The sequence below is a fragment of the Xenopus tropicalis genome, chromosome 2, assembly GCF_000004195.4.
Source record: "Xenopus tropicalis strain Nigerian chromosome 2, UCB_Xtro_10.0, whole genome shotgun sequence".
Lineage (NCBI taxonomy): Eukaryota > Metazoa > Chordata > Amphibia > Anura > Pipidae > Xenopus > Xenopus tropicalis.
The window spans coordinates 130,016,512-130,042,733 of NC_030678.2; the positions used below are offsets into that span (position 1 = coordinate 130,016,512).

General features: G+C 37.4%; 1 protein-coding gene across 5 annotated transcripts in view; it reads left to right on the plus strand.

Moving 5' to 3' along the window:
• Window positions 1–26,222, plus strand: part of diaph3 (diaphanous related formin 3) — a 261,365-nt gene that overhangs the window by 20,957 nt on the left and 214,186 nt on the right. For 4 of the 5 annotated variants that reach the window (XM_031897113.1, XM_031897114.1, XM_031897116.1 and 1 more), the window contains exons 2-3: window positions 3,209–3,244; window positions 18,881–19,054. In XM_031897113.1, coding sequence (XP_031752973.1) covers window positions 3,209–3,244; window positions 18,881–19,054 — 210 coding nt within the window. The remainder of the gene's footprint in view (window positions 1–3,208; window positions 3,245–18,880; window positions 19,055–26,222) is intronic. The other variant, XM_031897115.1, reaches the window with a different exon arrangement.

Genomic DNA, 26,222 nt, shown 5'->3' on the forward strand with positions numbered 1-26,222 from the left:
CTTTACAGCTTGGTACTTTGAAGCAAGAAGAAATGTTTACCCATTATAGATTCGGGGGGATGTGTACTTTCCAAAAATATATGGCTTTCTGGGGTGAGCGTACTTTTTTTGTAGCATTATCCCACATAAAGGATGTAAATGTGTTGATTTTGCAGGAACTGAAATGATAGATCATATGGGGGTATGTTCACATTGGGGCCCCTACATGCCACATACTTAGGTAAACCTATACATATTGGGCATCAAACTGTTCAGTGGACCCCTGGCGTTCATATTTAGGGTGTTTTATCTTGGTACCTAATGCTATGTGGGAGATAAGATGCTGCAAAGTGGAAGCTTTGAGGGGATTTTTGGAAATGTCATCAAAATTGCTAACTTTAGGAAAGCTGTGCGGCTTGGTACTGTGGAGTAGAAAGACATGGGTACCCATTTTAGATTCGGGGGAATGTGTACTTTCCAAAAATATATGACTTTCTGGGGTGAGCGTACTTTTTTGTAGCTTTATCCCGCATATAATGATGTAAATGTGTTGATTTTGCAGGAGCAGAAATGACAGAAATGACAGTATATATGGGGGTATGTTCACATTGGGGCCCCTACATGCCACATACTTAGGTAAACCTATACATATTGGGCATCAAACTTTTCAGTGGACCCCTGGCGTTCATATTTAGGGTGTTTTATTTGGTTACTTTATGACCTGTAGGAGATAAGATACTATAGACTGGAAGCTTTGAAGCGATTTTTTAAAAAAATCACAAATTTTGATAAAAACCAATAACTTTAGGAAAGCATTGCGACTTGATAGTTTGGAGTAGACAGACAGTTGTGCCTATTCTGTATTCCCCAGAATCTGTTTTTTCCAAAAATGTACAATTTTCTGGGATAAACCTTCTGTTAGTGGAATTTTTGGCCTTGAAATCTAAAGTATGCAGCTTTCTGGAGCAGTGCTTTGGAAATTTGGTAGTGTACTGCTGGGAGTTTTTACCTATACAAGTGAGAAATCTATATAAAACTATATATATTTGGTATTGGCACGTTCAGGAGACATGGGACTTTCCAAATCAGTTGTATATTTGTGCATAAAATAATTTTTGTTTCTAGTATGTGTGATTATATTATGGAAAATTTGATTTTTTTTGCATTTTTAGACTTTTAGAAGCCTATATCTTGTTACAGAATTGGAATTCCACAAAAATTCTACCAAAAATTATACCATAAAAAATTCTACCATGAAAGCTTAGGTTGTTCTGAAAAAAACGATATATTGTTTTCCTGGGTAAACTAAAAGTCCCCCCGAGGAAAGGCCCCTAAAGTGAAACAGTGCAAAATGTTCAAAAACTGTCTGGCAATACAAGTTCCGCTTTGACCAAAATGGCTGGCAGTAAAAGGGTTAAATTATCTCTACTAGATCATAACCTAGATTACATACCTTCACAAACAATTTGTTGTATTAGCTGCTTTTCTTTTTCAGCAACAGCTTCAGCCCCTACTGAACATGCTCTAAAGCAAATGTTACAATTTAATGCATTAGTTGCTGCCAATTCAAAGCTGTTGCTTATGAATGACAATAACACATGTATAATTATTGTGAATAGAGCCAGGGTGTAAGCTTTCTGTGCAAATTAAAAAATACTTCATTATTTATGGGCTTATTTTATAAATTTTTGAGTTTGTGAACTCTTTTGTTTTTCTTGATCGATTGGTTGCTTATTTATTAATAAGGAAAACTCTTTCGAATAATAAACAAAAATGTTTCGAGTTATGAGCTCGAAAAACTTGTAAAACTTGAAAAAATCAAGTTTGAGAATATGGTTTGACTTGCCTCACAAGCTTTTACTTTCAAGTTTTTTGTACTTAATATATACCAGACATTAAAGTTTTCAGACCATAACTCAAATTCGAGTTCTTTAAGCCCCCCAAAAAAACGTAAACCGAGAAAAAAAAAAAAATCAAACTTCACTGTCGTTAAATCACCCCCCTTAAAGACAAAATTTGATTTATTTACTATTAGTGGGAGAACTTACACTAGTATTATGGCAACTGATCAAAGGTTTACATTTGTAAATGTATGCCTTGTTCCTGAAAGAATTGCACAGAGGTAAAATATTCTTAGGGCAATGGCACATGAGGAAATTAGTTGCCCTGCGATTAATCTCCTTTAGTAGTGGCTATGAATGCTTTCTCACCGGCGATAATTTAAATTGCCAATGGGAAAACATGCATAGCTTCGCATTTCTGGAGTTACCTGAAGTTTTCTCGTGAGGGGACTTCGGAAAGCCAAAGCAACACATATGTTTCCCCAGTTGGTGGGAAACCATTCAGAGGAGATTACTCGCCACCGATAGAGGACACTTATTACGGGGGCAGCTAGTCTCTTCTTCTGTTATTGTGTTAATGATTAGTGTTTTGTTTTGAGGATTGCCATTGTTTTTAAAACTGCTCATTTCTGCTGCCTGTGCAATATAAATAATTGTCTTGTCTTTCTTATGCATGTTCACTTAATAGAGCTTCTGAATATATTTAATGGATACAATTCTATATTATGCTGCCATAGCTAAAATCTGTGCTTGCTGTTTACAAAGGTTTGCTTAAAATACTGTAGTTAATCTCACGCTTGTGTATTGTTAAATTCTTTTGGGGTTACATATTTCCTGGCTTACGTAGCTCAGTGCACCCTTGGGGTAGTGCATCTTTATTAGGATGGTAATCCCCTTCAGTGGTGACACACAGACCTAAACGTTATTGACGATGCTGTAAGAATTGGGCAAACTAAGGGCTAGGGATCCATTGCAGCAGCTATGTCCACTATAGCGCAGAGGCAAAGAACATGGCAGTAACTTTTTTCTAGGTGGTTTTGAATCATAAGGAAATCCGTAAAAAAGTAAATTTTCAATGTTTATATGTAAATACAAAAAAAACCTGCAATATATTGTACCCAACATTAATTCAATTAATAGAACTTGTGCTGAGCATACTTTTTTCCTTACTGGAATATGTTACAATATCCTGGTAGTTCAGAACACTTGTGAGTGAGAGGTTGGGCTGATAAAAAGCCTACCCTTCTGAGTAATAGGTGCTGCACTTGAGTGTGTATGTATATATTATGTATATACTTTTATAAATCTTAACAAAATATTTTTTGTTATACATTTCGCATTGCCATAGGACAATGAGTTAACTTTGTTCACATATTAATATTTTTCAGCAAATAAACAAATTAAGAAACTTGACTGATGACGTGGTAAGAATTATTTTTTTATGCCGATTATTTAATCACTGCATGATTGGCATGTACATGCTTTGTATTTTATAAATTCTATTTGAAATCATAATCATTCAAGAATTTGCATGCTATCACATTTGCATGAATATTAAGAAACAAGTTAAGTATCACAGACTTTCTTTGTGAAAGTACAATTGCTCCTCTTAGTTTGCATGTTTTTATAAAGATAAGTTTATTAGTGTAGTCAATTGTACTTTATTGTCTCTATAAATGTAAAATGTACTTTCCAGAGAGTGTTCTGTCACTACTGTTGAACTAGATGCATTTACTTGTAGTAACATCTATTATAATGATTTCTAAAATCCTGTGTTTATACTCATGTCTACTATTTTCTTATTATAAATAACTAATATATACAGTATTGTGGGCTATTTTATGTTAATGCATTTACTATAAGTATTTTGTGCAGGTTGACGTGTAAAAGGCAAAAAAACCCAGATAATTTTTATTTTGGTGTCTGTTGAATGAATCCAAGCTGTCTGTAAAATTTATATTCAGAACATTTTGTATTGTACCTGTAGCCCTTTTTTGCACTATAATTAGTGCCACATAGGGCTAGGATTACATTTACCCATATACTGCTTTCAAACCAGATAACCCTTTTATGGTATTTGTTGGGAGATACTGGGAAAACCTATTATATACAGTAACTGTACAATGCCTTCTTTTAATGGATTGCAAGGATTGCAACACGAGGAGCCCCACTAAGTATAAAAAACAGTAACATATATATAGCATTAAACTTAGTATACAAAAAAATGAATACATACATTATAATCTGGATGGCTGACAGTATCTTAAAGAAACAGTCCACACCAATAGCTGAGTATGGGTAAATAAATGCTTAATTCACTGCCTTTAGTCTACAGCAGTAGTTGAAAGTGTCTTCTTCAGTCATAGTGGGTCTCATGAACAAGTGCAAGATGCAATTTTTAGATGTAAATCTCCTCCATGTTTATTTCCAGAATTCCACTATCACTGTGAACACATATTAGGTTGCTTTCAGTGCAAGTTGTAAATAATGCACGAATATTGATGCAAATTAACTGCTATTTTAGTAAATTGCATACAAGTTGTAGTGCACTATGTTTTCCCTGTATTTGTGTTGAAATTGCATCACTTCTAGCATTTTAGCTTTGTGATTTATTCAATTGAAACAAGTCAGTTGCAGCTGTTGCTATAAGTTACAGTGGAACCCCAGAAATACAGCTAAATTCAGGGGTCCCTAGATTCCATGTGTACACTGGTGTGTGCTATTCATTGGAGCAGGCTGGACAGGTACATGTGTACAAGTGAAAGCTTCTGGAATTTATTTATTTTTGTAAATTATTTACCTGCAAAAGGTATTGAAAATAATTATTCCATAAACTGAGTATGGTGTAATGAATGGCATCTCACTGTATTGTGTGCAGCTTTTCAGCACACCGTCAAAGGCAGCCTTTCAACTCATGTTTTTCTGCTCTCAGGTAATGCCTTTCAGATGATCCTCACCTCTGCTTGGCTCCAACCTTTGCCCCTATTTAAAAAGTGTGCCTAATAGGCCACAATTTCCCAAAGTTGCTTGAACTTCATTTTATAAGGAGTAAAAGGCTAAGTTGTTTTCAAGCAGAAATCAATTGGTCTGTTATTTGCACGATGGCAAGCTCAGACAGTATTGAGCAGAAATCCAGACTTTGATGTTTTTTCATCCCTCTTGCTCTCTGTGTGGTGTCCGTTTAAAGTGTATTTATAAGAAGATACAACTGGTAAATGGAGGAGACTCGTAAACAAAATGGGAGATGCTTTTTTGTTTAAGAGACAATGTCAATATGCTATATAAGAGGAAAGAGTAATGTTTGGTTTAGTTATTTCTTTAAAATTACAATTGAATTCCAGCTTTCCTTTATTTATTTTTGCTTTACAGCTTGAACAGTATGTTCTTTAACAAACCCCTTTCCCCCATCTGCTTTCGGAACTGTTCAGTTTCTCCTTTTTTATCCTGGTTGATGGCACTTTGTTTTTTAAATGCTGTTTTAAGAACAAAATGTTTGTCATTTAAAATGATATTAAATCATTTCTGTTCTCAATTTATGCCTTTAACGCTCTTACATTTACTTTTTAAAGACCACCCTATGTGGCTCATTTGAGAACTAAAGACATTAATAGGAAAGAAGAGGAAAGCATTTTAAAACTACAAGTCAGAAAGTACAGAAGCTTCAATGCATATAAACACTATAACATTTTGTAAAACAACAATTAGGAATGCAAAGATAAAAAATGAGGAATGGATTGTGACAAAAACTCAGACTAACACCCAACATTTGTAAAAGTATATTAATAGTAAAACGTTGCAGGTTGGGGGCGTGACTCCAATAAATAATGAAAATAAAATGGTAATAAAACAGAAAAGGCAAATTTGCTTAATCCGTTCTTAAGTGCAGATTCATAGTCATTGGATCCTTTGATATAGGTTATGGTACATAAAGGTTTACTCACCGTTAATGTGACCAATGGATCACATTCAAAACAATGTTCTGAAGAATGGCATTATAAGCAGTAATCCGTGTGGCTTTATGAAGGATGGGTCATGTCAGACATGCTTTTTAATGGTGAGGTTAGTAAAAAGTTTAACAGTGGAGTTGCAGTAGATGTGATCTATGTGAATTTTGCCAAAGCGCTTTGTCAGTGCCCCACAAACAACTGCTTTCTAAACTAGGGTCTGTTGGGTATTAGTATTAGTTTGTACATGGATAGGAAACTGGCTACACGATTATGTACAAAACTATGCAGCCCAATTAATTCCATATGTGGCATCCTTGCAGCAGGATCTTAAGACTGGCAATCTGGGAGGCTAAGTGGCAGATGGGATGTTGATAAAAGTATGGTCATGCACCTGGAATGTAAAAATATGTAAGCCACTTTTAGGCTGCATTGGGCAAATCCATAATGCAGAAAGATTATGGAGTCCTTGAAAATATTAAACTTGGCTGGATCAAGAACTGCAAGTTAGAAGGGCAAACAAGGTTTTGAGCTGTATTAGAAGGGACATAGATTTGCAGGAAGAGCGGATCATTCTTCCACTTTACGGGGGACTGGTAAAGCCCCATCTAGAATATGCCTTGCAGTTTTGGCCTCAAGTGCTCAAACTGGATATTATTAAATCCAGAGAAGGACAACTAAACTAGTAAAGGGTATGGAAAGTCTCAGTTATAAGGAAAGACTGTGGCCAAGTTGGGGTTTATTGGAGAAAGAGTTGATTAAATGGGGATATGATGACTATGTATAACTTTATCAGGGGATGATATAATAAACTCTCTAATGTTTTATTTACCAGTTGGTCCTTCCAGCAGACACAAGCGCAACCATTCAGACTAGAAGAATGGAGGTTCCATCTTAATATTCGGATATATTTTTTAATATTTTTTTTTTTTTTACAGTGAGAGCTGGAAGTTTTGGAATTGTGTCCGTAAATCAGTTTTACTTTCAGACACATTAGATGGCTTTAAGAAGGGGTTGGATGCCTTTTTAATGAGCACTTAGTACAAAGTTTATTCCGGGACTGGTCTGGTTACCCCAAATCCCCCACATCAAACTGTAGAGGCTTCCGAAGGGTCTTTTTGTCTTCCTTTGGATCAATTAGCAGGTTTTATATAGACAGGAAATGTTGAACTAAATGGACATGTTTTGTTTTTTTTTTTCAACCTATGCTATTTTGGATATGTAACCGTATCTTGGCGTAAAAGTACTTTGCCAGCAAGTGATTGTAGAACATGGGTCAACCTTGATCCTTAACGAAATGGGCCCTTGCTGAGTGGAGGAGGAAGGAGAAAGGAGTTTTGCAACTGCACCTTTACTGCTTTGAAGAAACAAAAATAAGTTGCTAGGTTACCAGCTAGTGGCTTGGATCTGCTCCAGTAGAAACTGTTCAGGGAGTGATACACTAAGGGGCACATTTACTAACCCACGAACGGGCCGAATGCGTCCGATTGCGTTTTTTTCGTAATGATCGGTATTTTGCGATTTTTTCGGAAAATTGCCGCGACTTTTTCGTTACTAATACGATTTGTGCGGAAAAACGCGAGTTTTTCGTAGCCATTCCGAAAGTTGCGCAAAATCTGGCGATTTTTCGTAGCGTTAAAACTTGCGCAAAAAGTTGCGATTTTTTTTCATAGCGTTAAAACTTGCGCGAAACGTCACACGTTTTAACGCTACGAAAAAGGCGCAACTTTTCGCGCAAGTTTTAACGCTACGAAAAAATCGCCAGATTTTGCGCAACTTTCGGAATGGCTACGAAAAACTTGCGTTTTTTCGCGCAAATCGTATTGGTAACGAAAAAGTCACAACAATTTCCGAAAAGTCGTGAAGACGCCGAAAAAATCGCAAAAAATACGAAAAAGTCGCAAAATGCTCGTTTTCAAATCGGAATTTTTCCAATTCGGTTCAGATTCGTGTCTTAGTAAATGTGCCCCTAGGCCTACATTCCTTCACTTTAGGCAAGTTATGCCTAAGGGAGAGTTATCTTGAACTATCAATCCTTAGACAGAGCACAAGACTTACTATCTTACATTCCGAGAACATACTCTGATGACTGTTTAGTTCTGGTAAATGTCATTCACAGGGTCCTGTTCCCTTACTATCTCTAGAATGGTCCCTCTAGGTCAGAGGTCTTTACTTGTCCTTGATTGCAGACTCCCCAGACACATCGCCCTGGGTCTGAGATGGGAGGCCAAAGAGAATCACCAGCCAGGAAGTGGTCTCTAACTCTATTGGCCAATGACATAGATATGTAAATAAAGTAACTTAAATACACAGGCTTTAACTTGTAGGGGATTTGTATTCACAGGGACTGCTAACCCTATGTGAGTGCATTGGTCCCTAAGCTCATGTAACTGACAGCAGCACAGCAGATGAATCCACAGAAAAGGAGATGGTGAACTACGGGGCACATTCAGAGCAACAACACTGCTAAAAGACTATTGCTGCCTTGGGCTTGTGAGAACCCTAAAACATAATGCAAAGCATTTCTACCCTACATCTTTGTTTCTTGTCCCTTGCTGCTGCAAAATCTAATTGCTTCAGCTAATTTATTTTTCCACAAGATTACTCTCACACCCTTCTCCATCAAGAATTTACATATTATAGTCCCATTAAGGCTATATGTGGCTTGCATATTTTTAAATCCCAAAATCCCTGCATAACCTTACATTTATCAACATTAATCTCATCTACCTCTTAGTTTGCTGGTTTGACCAGACCCAAAGTATGCAATTATGGTACTCCAATAATACTAACTTTTTATCAAGAATTCTATGTGGAGATACTTTCATTGGGTGCCTGCTTGACTAGATTGCCCTGCAAGGATGACGCATCGTCGGTAGAATGATTTGGTCTTTGTAATTTTGTGCCATTGTAAACTCCAATATTGCTTACAATGCCTACCCAATGTTGTTTAATCAACAAATTTACACAATGTGGGCCCAATATTAAACCGTACAGCACCCACTAAGAACCTAACAACATGCAGTGCATGTACCATTGCCAACGTACTCTCCCAATGTACTATATGTGCTCTCCATGTACAAACAGTATTACAAACTGCATTACCAAGGCAAACAAAGCAATCATTTAGGGGCAATGTATAAAAAGGTTTGAAAAATTCTAGGTAGGTTACAGCCACTGCACCCTTACTTTATAAGCTCCTCCTAGCTTCATTATAAAAAGCACTTACATTTATTTAACATGATCTTAATAAAGCTGCGCTGATTTCTACTTTATTATCTCATTTTCCAGACCACAATCTTTAATCTGACTCCTTTACAAACTTGCCTATTACAATTGTCAAATTTACAGGTCTATAATTGCCAGGTTGAAATCATAATCCTTTTTAAATATTGAAATCTGCTTTCCTCCAGTCCATTTGTATTATAACAGATTAAAGGGAGTGTGAGCAAATGAGTTCATCCAAAATGCCAAAATGTCTTCTTTTGTTAAATGTTAAAATGATTTCTCGCCTAGGATTGTATTACAGTCATTACAGAAAATGTTTTTCCTATTCTGTTTAAATATTAATGACATCTTGTAATTTCAGTTGTAGAACTCAAAACAGTTAAGGCCAAAGTTTTAAGTATTTATGGCTTTGATGGAACAAAAGTTGGTCTTTGCCATAAAGTAACTATCTGCCATGGAGTGCAGGTGTATTTGTTCCAAGGTTCAGAGACAGTTTTTTTTCCAAACCTACCTAATTACGAAAGGAAACGGATTTCATTGTTTAATTTCCAACATGTTTTCCTTAATAAAAATATTAAGAACTCCATCCCGATCCTGCAGCATCTGGCCCACAGGATACCCATTGATGCCATTGCTCTTCCCATTGACTGCTGTCCCGTTCCTTTTACACAATTAATCCGCCCACATCATGCACCCGCCAATATTTCCAGATTGAAAATGTGTCAATGCTAGCAACTGCCTAGGCTCTCTTAAAACCAATAATGAAAACTACTGTTAAGTATGCCAGCATAGGTATTTGCCTGCACTCATCATAATTTTGCAGGAATAATTTCTGTTGAAATTGTCAATTTTAACTGGGCTTTTTAATCCAATACTCATCATTCTTTAAAGGAAAACTATACCTCAGAATAATGATCACTATAAAAGATATATATCCCATCAAACAGCAAATATGTAAAACCCTACTATGTCTAAATAAACAATGTTCATAAAAAGATATCTTTTTTTTTTTTTTTTTTAGAAGTGTTTACCATTGGGTCCTAAATGGAAAATTGCCATTTTAAGTGCAAAGGTTTTCACCCTGGGATCATATTATTCTTAGTGACACAAACCAAGATACACATACATGTTAGGTCATATAAGCAAATTAATGGACTACGTTCTGTCTATTACTCCCACACATCTTCCTGTTACAGTTGCTGCATTACAGAGCTGCATTATTTCTGGTCAGGTGATCTGAGGGAGCATACTGACCACCACAAAATGGTAGCTCAAGTAAAAAGATGTATAATGGCAATACTTACTGATATATTAGTTTGGTAAGATTCTTTAATAGGTCATGTAATACAATATAAACTATCTGTTGGTTAAATATTGATTCTTCGGGTATAGTTTTCCTTTGTCTAGTAACCTTTCTAAATGGTGCTGTGTTCTAAATTCTAAGACTGCTGCCGGTTGGTATAAGCTGCTACTCTGTTAAAGTATAATGAATAAAGCATATGGGCATTTCATTCCCCTGATAATGTAAATAAATAAATGTATGCATAATGATCAATTTGCCAGGTTTCAGCATGCACAAATAAGTAGATTATACATTTTATGGGGAAGTCCTGATTTCAATCCATCATACTGTCTGCAGCACTGTTTAAAAGCTAAGTTGCACCATCAGTAGGTCTGCATCATCAGACCTACCTAAAAAAAGTTAAGACACTAAACCTAAATCCCCGCAGACCCATTTGCTTTTGCAGAATGTTCTTGGCCAAAAAGACTTGCCCCTACATGTAATAAAAGGTATTAAGTTTGCCCAGGAGCAGTAACCCATAGCAACCAATAAGATGTTTGCTTTTAAATAGGTGACCAGTAAATGCTTCCTACTGACTGGTTGTTATGGGTTACTGATCCTGGGCAAACTTAGTGCCTTTTATTACATAACCCTTTCGAACTTTAATTGCAGGCAAAGGTGGTTTTTCAGATTTATACAGAGGATAAAAAAATTGTTGGTTTAGGGTATACAAATATCTGCTTTGTTGTTAAATATAATAAAAAACATCTGGTACTGGGGCAGTAGTACCACCCTGTAGTTTCTTAGCAACAGATGCTGTTCAAAATCAGTTTTCTTTCTATATCCATGCACTGGTTTGTACAGTCTGGGCAGTGTGATTTGCACAGTGTGCTTGTAACACCTCCACCTGAGCTTTTTAGGCTTCCCGGTACCCTTGCAGCTTGTTGGTTCTCTTAGTTTGCATCATAACTTTAATAGCTACCTTTATGCTAACCAGTTGTAAAAATATTTTTGTCCATTCAAATTTTCCAATTCCACTCTTTCCATGGGAGCTGTATGTTTGCATTCTTTGGCAGGGGCAGATTTAAATAGCAGGTGCCCCTAGCCCCCCGTCTCTGCGTGTCAACTCTGCCCCCCTCCCCTTCATGCACAAACTTCGATTTTTGAGTAAGGAGCACTGATGATAGGTACATGGAGGACAGCACTTCCCCAGTGCTTCGGACCCAAATTAATTGCAACTGGGCGACATGCCGCCCTTAAAGCCCTGCTGCCCTAGGCCCGGGCCATGAAGGCCTTGCCACAAATCTGGGCCTGTCCTTTGCTAGTCTTGACTGTGCCTTGTAGACAAGACTGTTTTTCTCTGTCACAAAATTATTTGACCCATGTAATTAAAAACAAAACGGAAATGGATTAAAAAGCAAATATTCTCCAAACAAACACAGGTGTAAAAGGTTTATTTTTCGGCTGCCTGTTCTTTGCAGGAGCAGGCAGCCATCTATTTGGCTCCATCTATCTTTCCTAATAATTAGAACTTGCAGTTGACTGACCAGCTAGTAAGGTATGACTGACAATAACTTCCCAGTGTGATAATTGAGGTAAAAGCATTGCTGATGGCAACACTGAAATAAAATGTTATATGTGTAAATGATACATGTAGTCATGTCTAAAAAGAATAATAATAATTACACACATTTAGAGCATTGGCTGTGTTTTTCTGCACAGCGATGAGGTTCCTCTTAGATATAAAATCTTGAGTTTCTAAATATCACCATTAGATGGCTCTGCAGTCCACCCATGTAACACATACAGAAAATAAACATGAATAGAATGAAGGAGACTTAAAAAGTAAGAAGAAATGGAACTTTGTTTTAGGGAAAAACTGGTTGCATTAGAGGAAACTTAATTGTACTTAAGTAAATATATTTGTAATTGTAAAGATATTTTATAGAGTTATTATATTGTAAGTTATTATAAAGTTTATTATTTTGCCCTGAGAGCTGCTTTCCAAACATGCTGGAACTTCTTGCCCCTTTGTATCAGACAATGTGCAGACATTTTCCCTCCTGTGTCTGTTAGGAAGTGTAGACAAATTTATATTCTCTCGAAAAAGCACTCGGGTTATGTGAAATTCTCTGGGCTAGTGTGCAATTCACTATATTTTTTAATGCTCCCTATGTTTGGATTTTGGATTTTTTGAAGTCTCTCAAACAAATAACTGTTTGGTACAATTATTATTATAGTTTCTGCAGTCTTTCTGGTGTGTTAAGTGGGTTCTTTGAATATTTGCCTGGTACAGCTAGCATGTCCCACATACATATTAAAGGAGGTACCTTTCTATGGAATCTTTAGTTCTATAATGCCCTTTTTGAGTTCTGGAGAATAGATACTGAGAAGACTGGTTTAATTAAAAACTTCAGATTATATGTTTAGTAGTATAAAATGAAAATTTGTGGACAATGCCCTTACATAGCATACAGGTAACTCACTTTATTATAATACACCATTATTAATCTCATCAGAGGTTTATAATCCATATATTTGTAGAGGTTCTTTTGCTAAATATTCTTGTCTGTTCTACTCTACCTACTGAATTGTCCATAAACCTCCTCAGGCAGTAGCATCCCAGCAAGATAAGGCTGATGTAAGGGTTTAAGAGAAATACTGGTATGTGTTTCTTACCAGGAAACCATCTCCCATTGAGTGCATATTAAGTAGAAGATACTATTATTTTTTTTTTATATCCTATTGTCTTTATTTAATGTTTAAATGTGCTTTTGGTAGACTTTAGATATGGGGATCCAAATTACTAAAAACCCTGTTCACATTAGAAAAACCCTAGGTCTCAAACATTCTGCATAATACATCCCATATTTGTACCAGGAAATGAAATCTTCCACACCAGCCCAAAAAGAAGTTAAAGGTGTGGCTCATTTTGTTTTATGTGTTTTTCATTTTTAATGGTTTTTGAATATATGTGTTTGCAGCTCTTCAGCATGATATTTCAGCAGCTATCTTTCAGCAACTATCTGATTTCTAGGGCCCACTTTAGCACTATTCATGCTAGTCATGGTGACAAGACAATTGCACAGTAGGCTTAAGACCATTTGACAATGGTATTTACACCAAATAACCATTTGAAGTAATATAGTGATGAATGTTTTAAATTTGGTGCTAGTACATAAAAGAAAAAATTGCTGTATCTTTTCCTGTACTTATTTACAGTCATGTTCTCTTTACCATACCCCACTGTAGTTTTATGGAACGCACACAAATGCACTTTAGAAGACCTAGAAGTTGTAACAATGAAGTTATTGCTGGCCAACTTGGAACAATGGATGCACAGGAAATCTAAACTTGTAAGATGAGCCAGTGATGCCTTCACTGAATCTAGGGTGTAACATAAAATAATATAATCAAAATAAAATAAATACCACTTTAGCTTCTGAACCCTCAGCACTCATACTTGCTTTTCAGGCAGAGCACTAATAGCCAAGTCCAGCAAGGGAGAAGAGCATCCCATAATATCACAGAAAAGAGAGGGAAAGCACCTCCCCTTCTACAGGCAAGGATCATCCCTATGCCATTTTCTGTCAAAGAAAAAAAGTTAAATATTCAACATCCCTCCATCATCATAACATTTACCCTTCAATACATGTAAACACACACACAAAATCTGTGCATATCTGTGCAATCTGTGTGCTAGAGTTTCTCCCGGCCCACATTAGTTGTCTTTCATTAGTTTCTTTCCTAAAGGAACAGTAACATTTTATGTTAAATATGCGTATGTTTGTTGTATGTACAGTATAACTTTATAAAAGGCTACATAAATATGCTGCTGTGTACAATTTAAAAGAGTCGAAAAGTGTATAAGATCCATAATCCTGCTTAGGGCTCTGGCACACGGGGGAGATTAGTCGCCCGCGATAAAACTCCCTGTTCGCGGGCGACTAATCTCCCCGAGTTGCCTACCCCTGCCATCCCACCGGCGAACATGTAAGTCGCCGGCGGGATGGCAAACGCGGCGGGGCGATTTCAGCGCAAATCGGCCGAAAAAGACTCGCGAGTCTTTTTCGGCGATTCCGCGAAATTGCCGCCGCCGCGTCTGCCATCCCGCCGGCGACTTACATGTTCGCCGGTGGGATGGCAGGGGTAGGCAACTCGGGGAGATTAGTCGCCCGCGAACAGGGAGTTTTATCGCGGGCGACTAATCTCCCCCGTGTGCCAGAGCCCTTAGCGGTAACACACATAAGTAAATCTTTTAAACCTTTTTGTCTCCAGCCAGAACTTCTTTTTTTAACTGGGAGTAATTGCTCTTCATCTGATGTTTTAGATGGTAAATTGTAAAGGTATGGATCTATTATCTGATTCAGCCCTAAACACAGATTTTGCTTACAATCAAAATCTTTTAACTCGCCCTATCAACAAGACAGCTGATATTGGCATTCTTTGCAGTAGCTGTTGCCTCAATGTACTATCGTATTCATCCACTCCATTGTTTTAAAAAGAGAAAAAAACACCCCGATATCTGTGTTTAAAAGCCCTTAAGGTATTTAGATTTTCTTTTTGTTCTCTTTATCTGTGTATATCCTGTAGACAACTAGTTTTACCTGCAAACTAGTTCAATACATGCCTTTAATTAGCATTTTTTCTTTCATTATTCTCCATATGGATATTTTGATGGGGATTGTATGTTACCTGAAGGGCCTCTTGGGTTTTAGTTACGCTCAACAAGGATCATTATTGATCTGCAAATTATAACATATACTTTTTTCCCTTTTAAATTTCAGTGTTTATTGCTATAGAGTATCTATTTTTGAACAAACCCCTGAGGTCAATGAAATGTTTATTCATAGTTCTAAAGCAGCTCTGTAATACATGTCCATTGCCATAGAAAATTTGCTGGTTTGAGCAAACCCCTGCAGTCCACATGATGTTTATACATACTTGTATAGCAGCTATGCTATATGTAGCTGTTTAGCACAATATAACATTGCATTTGTATTCTACTGAAGATTATGTTCAAATAAACTCTCAGGGGTCAGCACCTTCCAGCAGCTCAATTTTCCTTAAACTGGGTGTAGTCAGCTTCATACACTAGAACTGCACTGTGATTGAGAACTGGCAGTGTTTCTCTTTTGTGTTATAGCTAAATCAGCTAGACTTGATAAAAAAGACACTTTTGAACTGCTGTTCAGTTTCCAGTGAAATATGCACTTTGGAAATCATCTGTAGGCACGTGTTTTATTATCTATTAATGTAATTAAATCTGATGGATATTTGAAATGAACGTGGCTGGCTCTGAATCTGGAATGAAGTTTCAACTCTTCAGTTGTCCTACCAAGGAAGCAAATTGGAAGCAAATATTTTGGACACAGATAATGCAATGTTATTAAAATATAATTTCCATCTGCTTTATCTTTCCTTTTGTACAATCCAAAATAAACATAAGACAATAATGTCAATTAGCACACCATGTGGAAAGCATAAAGTTACATCTTACAGTCCTTTATAGAGCAAATTTCCAGTTTCTGCATTTCTGTTTAATTAATTTTAGATTAGCGTCATTGCCAATTATCAGTGTGATTACTCACTAAGAGATAATGCTCAATAGGGTGCTCATTTAACTATCCTTGAAGATAAGTGTTACTAATTTGCAAATCCAAAGCAACCAAGATGAAACAACAACAACGCAATGGAGAACATGCCTTATCACCTCAAAGTGTCACTTCAAAAAAAAAAGTCTCTGAGGCTCACAAACCACATATGTTGTGCATTTTCAGCCTATTATCCAGTTTTGTTGCTAAACATGTTCTCACTTCTAAATATTTACTTAGTTGGTTGTCTATTTGTCCTGTTGCATGTGGCATTTAAGGAACATTCTGCTTTACAAATTAGAGAACTTTTAGGAGCGCACACACAGATAACACTATCTGGCCTTGTCAAAACTGTCAATTTCAGATAATGCTGGCATTTTGGCATTTTTTTGTAATCTTATATAACCTGGTTGTATGTTTTGATTAGTTTCTGTTTGGATGGTTTCAAATATTGGTGCTTTATTTTCTTTACTTCTCTTATTTCTTTACTTTTTTATTAAATACGTTCTAAATCCTGAACCTTAAGAGCTCTGGAACACGGGAAGATTAGTCACCCGCGACAAATCTCCCTTATCACGGGTGACCAATCTCCCTGAAATGCCATCCCACCGGTGGGATGGCATACGCGGCGCCGCAATCTCCGACAACAGAGATTTGTCGCGCCCGACTAATCTCCCCGTGTGCCAGAGGTTGACTGTGAAGATCACTGCTACCGTTTGCAACTAACCACTGCGAAATGCCTTTCCGCCGACAACAATAGGAGCCGCCAGTGGAAAGGCTGACGCGTTGCTTCGTTGCCTGCAGGAGAAAACTTTGCATTTCTTCGGAATACCGAAGCTATGTGAGGAGCTTTGCACCGGCGACTCCTGTTGTTGCCTGTCTGAAGGCATCTCAGAGCACTGATCTCTGATATCTAGGGCAGCTAAACCTCTCTGTGGGACATCAGCCTTAGGCATCTATTAAACATGTGGAGATACATAGTATTCAGACAAAATTAAAGACAAAAGTGCATTATATACCCCCGACAGTGATGTGACAAACAGGACAAGTCTACTACGAATATATTTTTACCTAATAAAAGAAAGCACAATTCTAAGCAACTTTTCAATATGCACTCAAATTTGTAGTGGTTTTTGAGTTATGTATATGTTTAACTGCTATTAAAAGCAGAGTGTTCCTGTCCTTTTCTGTTTTCTGCTTTGGCATTTGAAACAATGTAACACAAGGCACCAGATTAACAGACCTCTGTTGCTGGAGGAGACTGAACTTTGCAACATTGTTTAAAAAGAAACAACCAGGAGTTTTAATAGCTTTCAATAGCAATTACATTTACAAACAACTTTTAAAGCACTGAAAATCTTTTAATTAATACACATTGGAAAGTTGCTTAGAATTATGTTCTTTTAATAGGAAAAAAATTATATTTGGGGTTGACGATGTAAAGTCCTATAGAATCACAGTTCATATATAAAATAACTTATTTACTAAAGCCTTTTAGTAATCTCTAAATCTAAAAGTGATAGAAGCCAAAACATCTTGTAATGTTCTGCTTGGGCTGCTAATTTGTGTCGTAATGACAATAAGCAACTTTGGCAATATGTGGCTGTGCACCCTGTGAATTCATAAAGGTCACATAACTGTGGACTCCAAAACAGGACCCTATGTAAATGTCTGTGAAAATGGCAACTATAGTGGTAGGGGTAGATAGTTGTTGGGTAGGGGCATGGTTACAGATTTTGCCCCCTGGCCCTTTGTCGTCTCATTCTGCCTTTATTGTATAGTAAAAGGGTAACTGTACCCTTGCCATTGACAACTCTGGTAGGTTGACCATTCACCTATTGACTCATCACTTGGACTTCTAGATCATCCCCTGTAGGAATTTGTGGGAGGTGATAAGGAAATTGGGACAGCCTACCAGGGACTCATTGGGGCTCATTTTTAAATATTGGGCAGATTTGCACCTGGACAGTAACCTACAGCAGCGTTTTAGTGTGCCGCGAGATGTTGCCTGATGTGCCGTAGGCAGGGCCGCAATTTTTACTTAAAAAAAAAAATCCGGGCCCTGTCATTGGTTGCGCCCCGTGTGTACGGGTGACGTCAGTACGCACGGGGCGCAACGTTATAAAAGGGCCTGTGTGCGGTCGCGTGTAGGCAGTAGTGCTGCGGCGGCGCGCGTGAGGGGAAGATGCTGCTGAAGCCGCCGAAGAGTAAAATGCTGCTGGGCACCAATGTATTAGGAGGGGCCACGGGGCACACTGACTTATGGGGGCACTGCTGCTGGGCACCAATGTACTAGGGGGGCTGGCTCTTGGCACCAATGTACTGGGGGGCACTGCTGCTTGGCCATTAGGGGGCACCCCAATGTACTAGGGGGGCACTGCTCTTGGCACCAATGTACTAGGGGGGCACTGCTGCTGGGCACCAGTGTACTAGGGGGGCACTGCTCTTGGCACAAATGTACTAGGGGGGCACTGCTGCTGGGCACCAGTGTACTAGGGGGGCACTGCTGCTGGGCACAGAGTAAAATTTTTTAACATTTTCTAATGGTGGTGTGCCTCGTGATTTTTTTCATGAAACAAGTGTGCCTTTGCCCAAAAAAGGTTGAAAAACACTGACCTACAGCAACCAATCAGAAGTTTGCTTTCATTGTTCTACTTGCAGCTGGATGGAAAAATCTTATCACAGACTGGTTGCTATGGGTTACTGCCCAGGTGCAAATTTGCCCAGTGTTCATGAATGAGCCCAATTGTATCCTTAGGTAAAGTTAAAAAAGTTTTTTAACTTTATCTAAGGAGACATTCATAGGCATTAAGGCAGTAAAGCAAATGAAAAATAGACACTTTTGTCCTTTGTGCCCAAATTGTACATAACTGTCTGCCTTATAGAGCAATGTTATGTTTCTTTTAGCTGTTTGTTTTTTCATGTTGGATGGGAATTGGAAGAGGCTATTCATTGCAAAAATCACAGCAGTATTTGTTTATTAAATAATGACGTGCTAATTTTGTCTTACAGTTGGATAGATTTGCCAGCATAAGAATTCCCGGGAGCAAAAAAGAAAGGCCTTATTTAAACAATATGAAAAGTTCCAGTACCAGCAGTGAATGGGGAGTGCCTTCAGAATATGATGATTATCCTTCAAAACAGCTGTCTGAAAAAGAGGTCCTTCCTTTGTTTGAAAAAATGATGGTATGTATGAGTGCAAATGTTTACTTATAGATAAATAATCCTTCTGTTTTGCATACAACAATGCATACCAAGATCTAGTTGCAAAAATTACAGGTGTGAACTGATGGTTGGCTTTAGGACTAGTGATGAGCGAATCTTTTTGGTACCATAAGTGACCAAAGGTTTGCTCATATGGTGGCAGGGCGGACAAGTGAATCTTTACATGCATTGCCACCTTAAATGTTGGCACTTCTTGGACTCCTTCTTTTAGTACTGCATTATAAGAGGCAATTAACAGTTATACAGGTATGGGATCCCTTATCCGGAAACCCTTTATCCAGAAAGTTCTGAATTACAGAAACGCCATCTCCCATAGACTCCATTATAAGCATATAATTCAAATTTTTTAAAATGATTTCCTTTTTCTATTTAGTTATGAAACAGTACCTTGTACTTGATCCCAACTAAGTTATAATTAATCCTTATTGGAGGGAAAACAAGCCTATTGGGTTTTTTCAATATTTAAATGATTTTTAGCAGCCTAAAGTTATGGAGATCCAAATTACGGAACAATCCCTTATCCGGAAAACCCTAGGTCCCGAGCTTTCTGGATAACAGGTCCCATACCTGTACGAACATTCAAAAATGAATTTTCCAGGTTTATTTAGTAAAACTCATTTGTACAAAATGAAGTTAAGCCAGTGTTTAATGAAAACCCCTATAGGTTATAAAAGGCCCTAGGTTTGCCCAGGAGCAGTAACCAATAGCAACCTATAAGATGTTTGCTTTGAAACAGGTGCTTCTTGCTGATTCGTTGCTATAGGCTACTGTGCCTGGGCAAACTTAGTGTTTTTTTTTTTACATAATCCCCTAAATGTTTATTTTGAAATCTTATGTATAGGTAAACTAACTAGCATAATAGAACAGATATCCAATAGCAGTTTCTTGTATGTTTTTATTTTGTTTTTAGCATAAATCTAGTTTTCCAAGGTAAAGCTATTTGAAGCTGAGAATACAGGGAACCAAATTTAAGCACTTGGTCAATTTTTATTATTATTTTACTAATTTAGGTAAGTCGGGAGTTTGGAAATGAAAACATTTTTAGTTTCTCTGTTCAGCTCAAGAAATAATTAAATAAGGGATGCATTGAATCCACTATTTTGGGATTCGCCAAACCCTGAATCCTTTGAGAAAGATTTGGCCGAACTGAATCCTAAATTGCATATGCAGAGTAGGGCATGGAAGGCATAAAACGAACACCGCAGTTTGGCCAAGACCATGGATTCGGCCAAATCTGAATCTTGCCGAAAAAGGCCGGATCCTGAACCAAATCCTGGATTTGGTGCATTCCTAAATAAAATAGGGTTTTTTTGTAAGTACTGTATACTGATATCTAAATACAAAGTGCTTAATGTAACATAAAAACAATGTAAAATATTGTGTAAATTAGCTAAGTTTTTAAAACAAATCAGACACATTTCATGCTTAAATGGTAAAAAATATTTTTTATCGCACATTTGTTTGTTTCCTTAATGGCAAAGAATATAACATATTTTGCTTTATATCAGGAATATTTGATATACAGTCACAGAGAGCCTCTGACCCATGGGATAAAACTAGACTAGTTTCAGATACCCTTAAACAAATATCAGATTTTACTACAGTACTGCTTGTAAAGGTAGCCACAAACACAGCAATTCTCTGTTATATCTGACTGGTCAACCTGTGAATGTACTGATGGTGACCTTTCTTTTTTTCTCCCCCAAATGATTAGAACAGTGGGTGCAGTGAGTGCAGCTCTTTTTTACTTCCTTATTTGCCAGAACACCATGCACTGGCTTACATAGTGCCTTGATGAACTGAAAAATATTCATAGTACATAGATATCAGTTAGAATTACAGACATAGACTTTATCTGACAGTCTGACCAGTAATAGCTGAATTCTGAAAATACACATATTTAGTTTAAATGTTTTAATTTTAGTGTATGCAGATAAATATGTTCTGCATATTTCCATTTACCTATTGTCATGTTTGCAATTAGCCTAATAGGGTAACTGTTGTGAAATTGAAGATTTTTTCAAACAAAGAATATGGATTGTGACAGGAACCTTTGCTTCTCTTTATGACACTGTAAATCAATCCACACATTAAGGCAGTGATCCCCAACCAGTGGCTCGAGGGCAATATGTTGCTCCCCAACCCCTTGGATGTTGCTCTCAGTGCCCCCAAACCAGGTAGTTATTTTTGAATTCCTGACTTGGGGGCAAGTTTTGGTTGCATAAAAACAAGATTTACTACCAAATAAAGCCTCCTGTAGTGTGCATAGATGCTGCTTTTGTTGCTCTCCAAGTCTTTTTACTTTTGACTGTGGCTGGTTGGGGACCCCTGCGTAAAGGCTTATGGGTTATTTATTAAAATAAAAAATTCAAGGGCCCCGCCAGACCCAGGAGCTTCCATTTGGATTATCATAGGTATAGTTAAAATAAGAACATACGATAAAGGATTATTTAAATAGGAAGGAAAAAAGCAGATCAGCAATCTTCTTCCTTATTTTCCTTCTGTGTGGACTTGATATGACACTTTCAGAAGATATTTTACCTTATAAATTTGCATATAAATAGAAGTATTTCTGTTTGTCATGTTTAAAGAAACTGGAGCAAAATAATATTATTCATATTGACAAGTATTTTAAACATAGTGTAATTTATAGAGAGGAAAATAAGCTTATGGCTGAAAGCTGACAGTGAAGAATGCAGGCTGCTAACATGTCTAGTCTGGGCAGTTGTGTTGCTTTATTATAAAACCACCTTATTTACCAAGCCCTTGTTTTTATTTTATATGTCACTTAATGTGAATTATTTATACACAGGCTTATTCTGGTGTATTCATTGAAAATCTTGTACAATAAATGAATTTCCTTGCATCATTACATTTTTTTATTATGTTGGCACAAAGGTGTGCTTTAGATACTTTAAATATATTTTTTTCTTTTGCAAACATCTCAAGTATAGCATACCTCCCAACATTTGAAAAATGAAAAGAGGGACAAAAAGATTCCGTGCGCGCAGCACGGCAATTTTTTTTACCATGCCCACTTTTGTGCCTATGCCCCAATTACCACACCCCATCCATTTTTTTTTTCAAAAAATTCTCCTTTTATATAGTAGAAATGGCAGGATCAGATGCAAATGTGCTATACCCTCATACTGTACTACCTAAGGAAAACAATATAGCAACTCCTACATATAAAATACAAATATAGAGAGAAGGCAGTCAGTTATAAGTGAGTTATAACTATGTACCAGTTTGCCCCCCCATACACAGTGCCCCCAATAGCCTAAAAGACAGTACTACCCATGCACAGTACCCCCAATAGCCTAAAAGACAGTACTACCCATACACAATGCCCCCATAGAAAGTGCCCCCCCATACACAGTGCCCCCAATTGAGACAGTCCCCCCCATACACAGTGCCCCAATTGAGACAGTCCCACCCCATACACAGTACCCCCAATTGAGACAGTCCCCCCCCATACACAGTGCCCCCAATTGAGACAGTCCCCCCCCATACACAGTGCCCCCAATTGAGACAGTCCCCCCATACACAGTGCCCCCAATAGAGACAGCCCCCCATACACAGTGCCCCCGATAGAGACAGCCCCCTCCCCCCGCATACACAGCGCTCCCTTCTTCATCTTCATCCTTAGCGGCTCCTCAGTGTATGCGGCGGTCCCTGGCCCTTTTATAAGGTTGTGCCCGTGCGTAATGACGTCACACGTACACACAGGCGCAACCTTATAAAAGGGCCTGGGACCGCCGCACAAGGAGCCGCATACACTGAGGAGCCGCTGGGGAGGAAGGAGCGCCAACGCATCGCGCTGTCCGGATAAGTCAATGAATGTTCCGCATTTCCGTAATTTATTACGGAAATGCGGGACATTCATGGAACTACCCAGGACAGCGGGATGCGCTCTAAAAACCGCGACTGTCCCATGGAAAGCGGGACAGTTGGGGGGTATGGTATAGTTTCTTGCCAAGCACTTCTATGTGACACTTTTCACTGTCTTGTTTGGATGTTGGCTGTGTTGTTTGAATGTTTGAAACTATCCAACCCCTTTTTTTCCAGTTATTTTTTTCCGCTGTTTTTCCTCTCTTTGGAACTTAGGGGCAGATTTTTTTGTGAAAAAGCACAGAAAAACTTGACCACTTTCTATTTGTTCCTACGGGATTTTGAAAAGTATATGTATCATTGGGTGAAAGTTAGAGTTTGCAATTTGATAAATATGCTTCTAAAAATCCTATAGGAATGATGAGAAAGTGGTGATTTTTTTTTGTGCTGAGCTCTAATTCCACACTTTTAGAAATCTGCCCCTTAGTCTTGTCACATTTATCCATGTATAACATCTGTACTAAACCGATTTTTTTCTTGCGTTTCAGTTTTCATTGTATTGAACGCAGAAAAATATCTCCTGTTCTGATATTTTTAAAAGAAAAAAAAAATTCTGTATAAATACTGTAAATTGTATCCATCATTTGAATTTACAAAATTCATATTAAAACCCATCATATTCTACTGAAACAATGTAACTTTTTGACTTCCCATGGGATGGGCTTGTCTAAAAGTATCTGTAATTGCTGCCATTGCCCTAAGTTATCTGGGGAGACTTGTTGAGATTTCCACGATGGTATTTGAAGTTTATACTGGTGAGAGTGATAAAACTGATTAGACTGTTGCTATTAATGATTTCTGGAGATATTGCAACAATTACATCTTTTCCAGGGATTTTAGAAGACGGGTTTCTCTGCACTTATTTTTCACGATGTGATTTAACTAGCAGTGGAGTGCAGAATAAAGAAATGCTACTATTTGTTAGGTTTGGATATATTCAAATTAATAAAACTAACTGGATGTTGGGTATGTCAAACAGTTTACCATTTCAGTGTAATGATCTATGCTGCTGGAGGAGGTAGGTATTTATTTCCATTAGCCCTGGGGTAGTAAGTGTAGTTCCTGTTCCCTAGTCTATTTTAAATTCAGGGCTCACATGGTTCTTTCTCTTTGAACTCTACCTGATTCTGGGGTGGATGTGCTGGGGAGCCTGAGGCAGAAATTAGTGCCTCAAGCAGCTTCCTTCATAACAGTACCTCACTATCCTATCTAAGCCTTGAGGGGCAAAAATTGTCATTCATATGCCAACCCTAGATAAGAATAAATTAACTGAAAACTACTTGTGCTTACCATTGTCATTAAGTCTTTTTAAAATGGCACATTGAAAGTCTCCATACTGCATGTTTACCCAGCAGTTGCCTAACTGCAGCTTTGCAATGTGCAGATTCATATTCAGGTTTAACAGATCAAATATGAGGCATTTGTTTGTTGTTGTGGAGGAAGGTGAAAGCTAAGTGGTGTAGACATGTAGACATAGGGTTTCTAATTGTTGGAAGCAGCACTACATTTCTTTTCCATAAGAGAAATGTTTGACTTGCACTTAAAGGACAAGGAAAGGTTAATATAAATTAAAAGTAAGTCTAAAGGCATTCTTTTTAAGTACTTACTGCACATCTAAATTCCCAGATCCCTGCTGGCATTTACAAAAGTATTTAGTATTTATTAAACAATAGGAGGACTATTGGGCAGTATGCTTTTTAAATTTTGACTTGCATTCTCCTTTAAATGTTCAAATGTATACCTGTTTATGATTCACAACATAGAAATGTAGGGGCTAATTTATTAAGGATCAAACTGGAGAATCCAGAAGTATGCCAGCACAGACGAGAAAATAATAAATCTAAGAGGCCTGTCACTCAACATAGGAATAACATTTTTAAGTGTTAGCAAATTGTACACAGTTTCATTATGTTTGTATGCATTGTACAAGCTATCGTTTGGGGGCAGTTAGGTACGCCAGTTAGGGGATTTCATTAGGAGAAAGCAAATAGATCTCAGATAAACTACTGAAGTAGAACTAGGAAAAAAAGCAAATAGAGGCTTTTTGGATAAAGAGCAAAATGTATTTTATAACAATAAACTATCAAGAGCTAGATCTGTCTTGCAGAAAAAAAACATAGATGTACAATTTGCTTTTGCTCAGTGTTTTTGTTTTTGAAAGGAATTAAAATGGTTTTTCTTGGAAGCTTCTTCAAGTGTTTGTCAATAAAGTGATTTTTTTATGCAATTTTCAATAAGAACAGGAAATTGTGTTTCGGGATTACTTTTTTCAGAGCAAACTCCTAATGGGAATTCTAATAGCAGACGGGAGTAGTCCGTGCCTTCTATCCATTTACAAAAGGATGATGATGACATTCAATTACCCTTTCATTTTTTATTCAGACAACATCATGCTTATTTAATATTATTTGACTTTTATTTAAAATTCATGTAATATTATATATTATTCTTACTGTTTCATACAATGAACATTTTGTGAATGTTCTCTTGTGAAAACAATGCTTTGTTTTTGCTTTATTTGCCATAGACTTTCATGGTTGTGTTAGCTTATTGGTCCCTATGTGGGATGTTTATTATTTTCCTAATCGTATTGGACTGGGTGTTTATTTGTTACAACACACAAATCCCATAGCCACTGGTTGGGGATCACAGCTCTATTTCGTGCCCTTGCTGCTTATAGGATAAGTAAGTCCTTTTATATTAATGTTCATATAAAGGCTCCCCATAGAGCCCCCAGAATAAAATTCCTATTTCTCTGCATTCAGGCTCATGTTATTTCTAAAACGTAAGCTGAAAACTGCAGCCCTTTCCAGCTACTTTCTATTCTAGCATTAGCGCCACCCCCTTTTTTCCTAAGCTCTCCTTTTCTCTGTGACCATAAGGTGCATGCTGTGCATACCTGATTGGAGCAGGAGGAAACAAGCATGCTTAGTAGTCATGTCTTTGACTGTCTTCATGGTCAAAGAGAAAATGGCAGCTCAGAAAATAAAAGTGGGTGGAGCGTCATGCTTTACTAGGATGTAGCTGAAATGAGCTGCAGTTTTCAGCTTGTGATTAGGAATGAAGGTATAGTTTCACATGGCAATTGTCCTGTGAGTGCCATTTTGGTATTTGATTTGTGTGGTTATTTGTTAACCTTTCCTTAAGAGCCTTTATATCTTCATGTTGCCTTTTTCCCCTTGGGTTTGATTAATGACGTATCCTCTTATATGTAAATCTTTTTAAAGTGCCTTTCTAC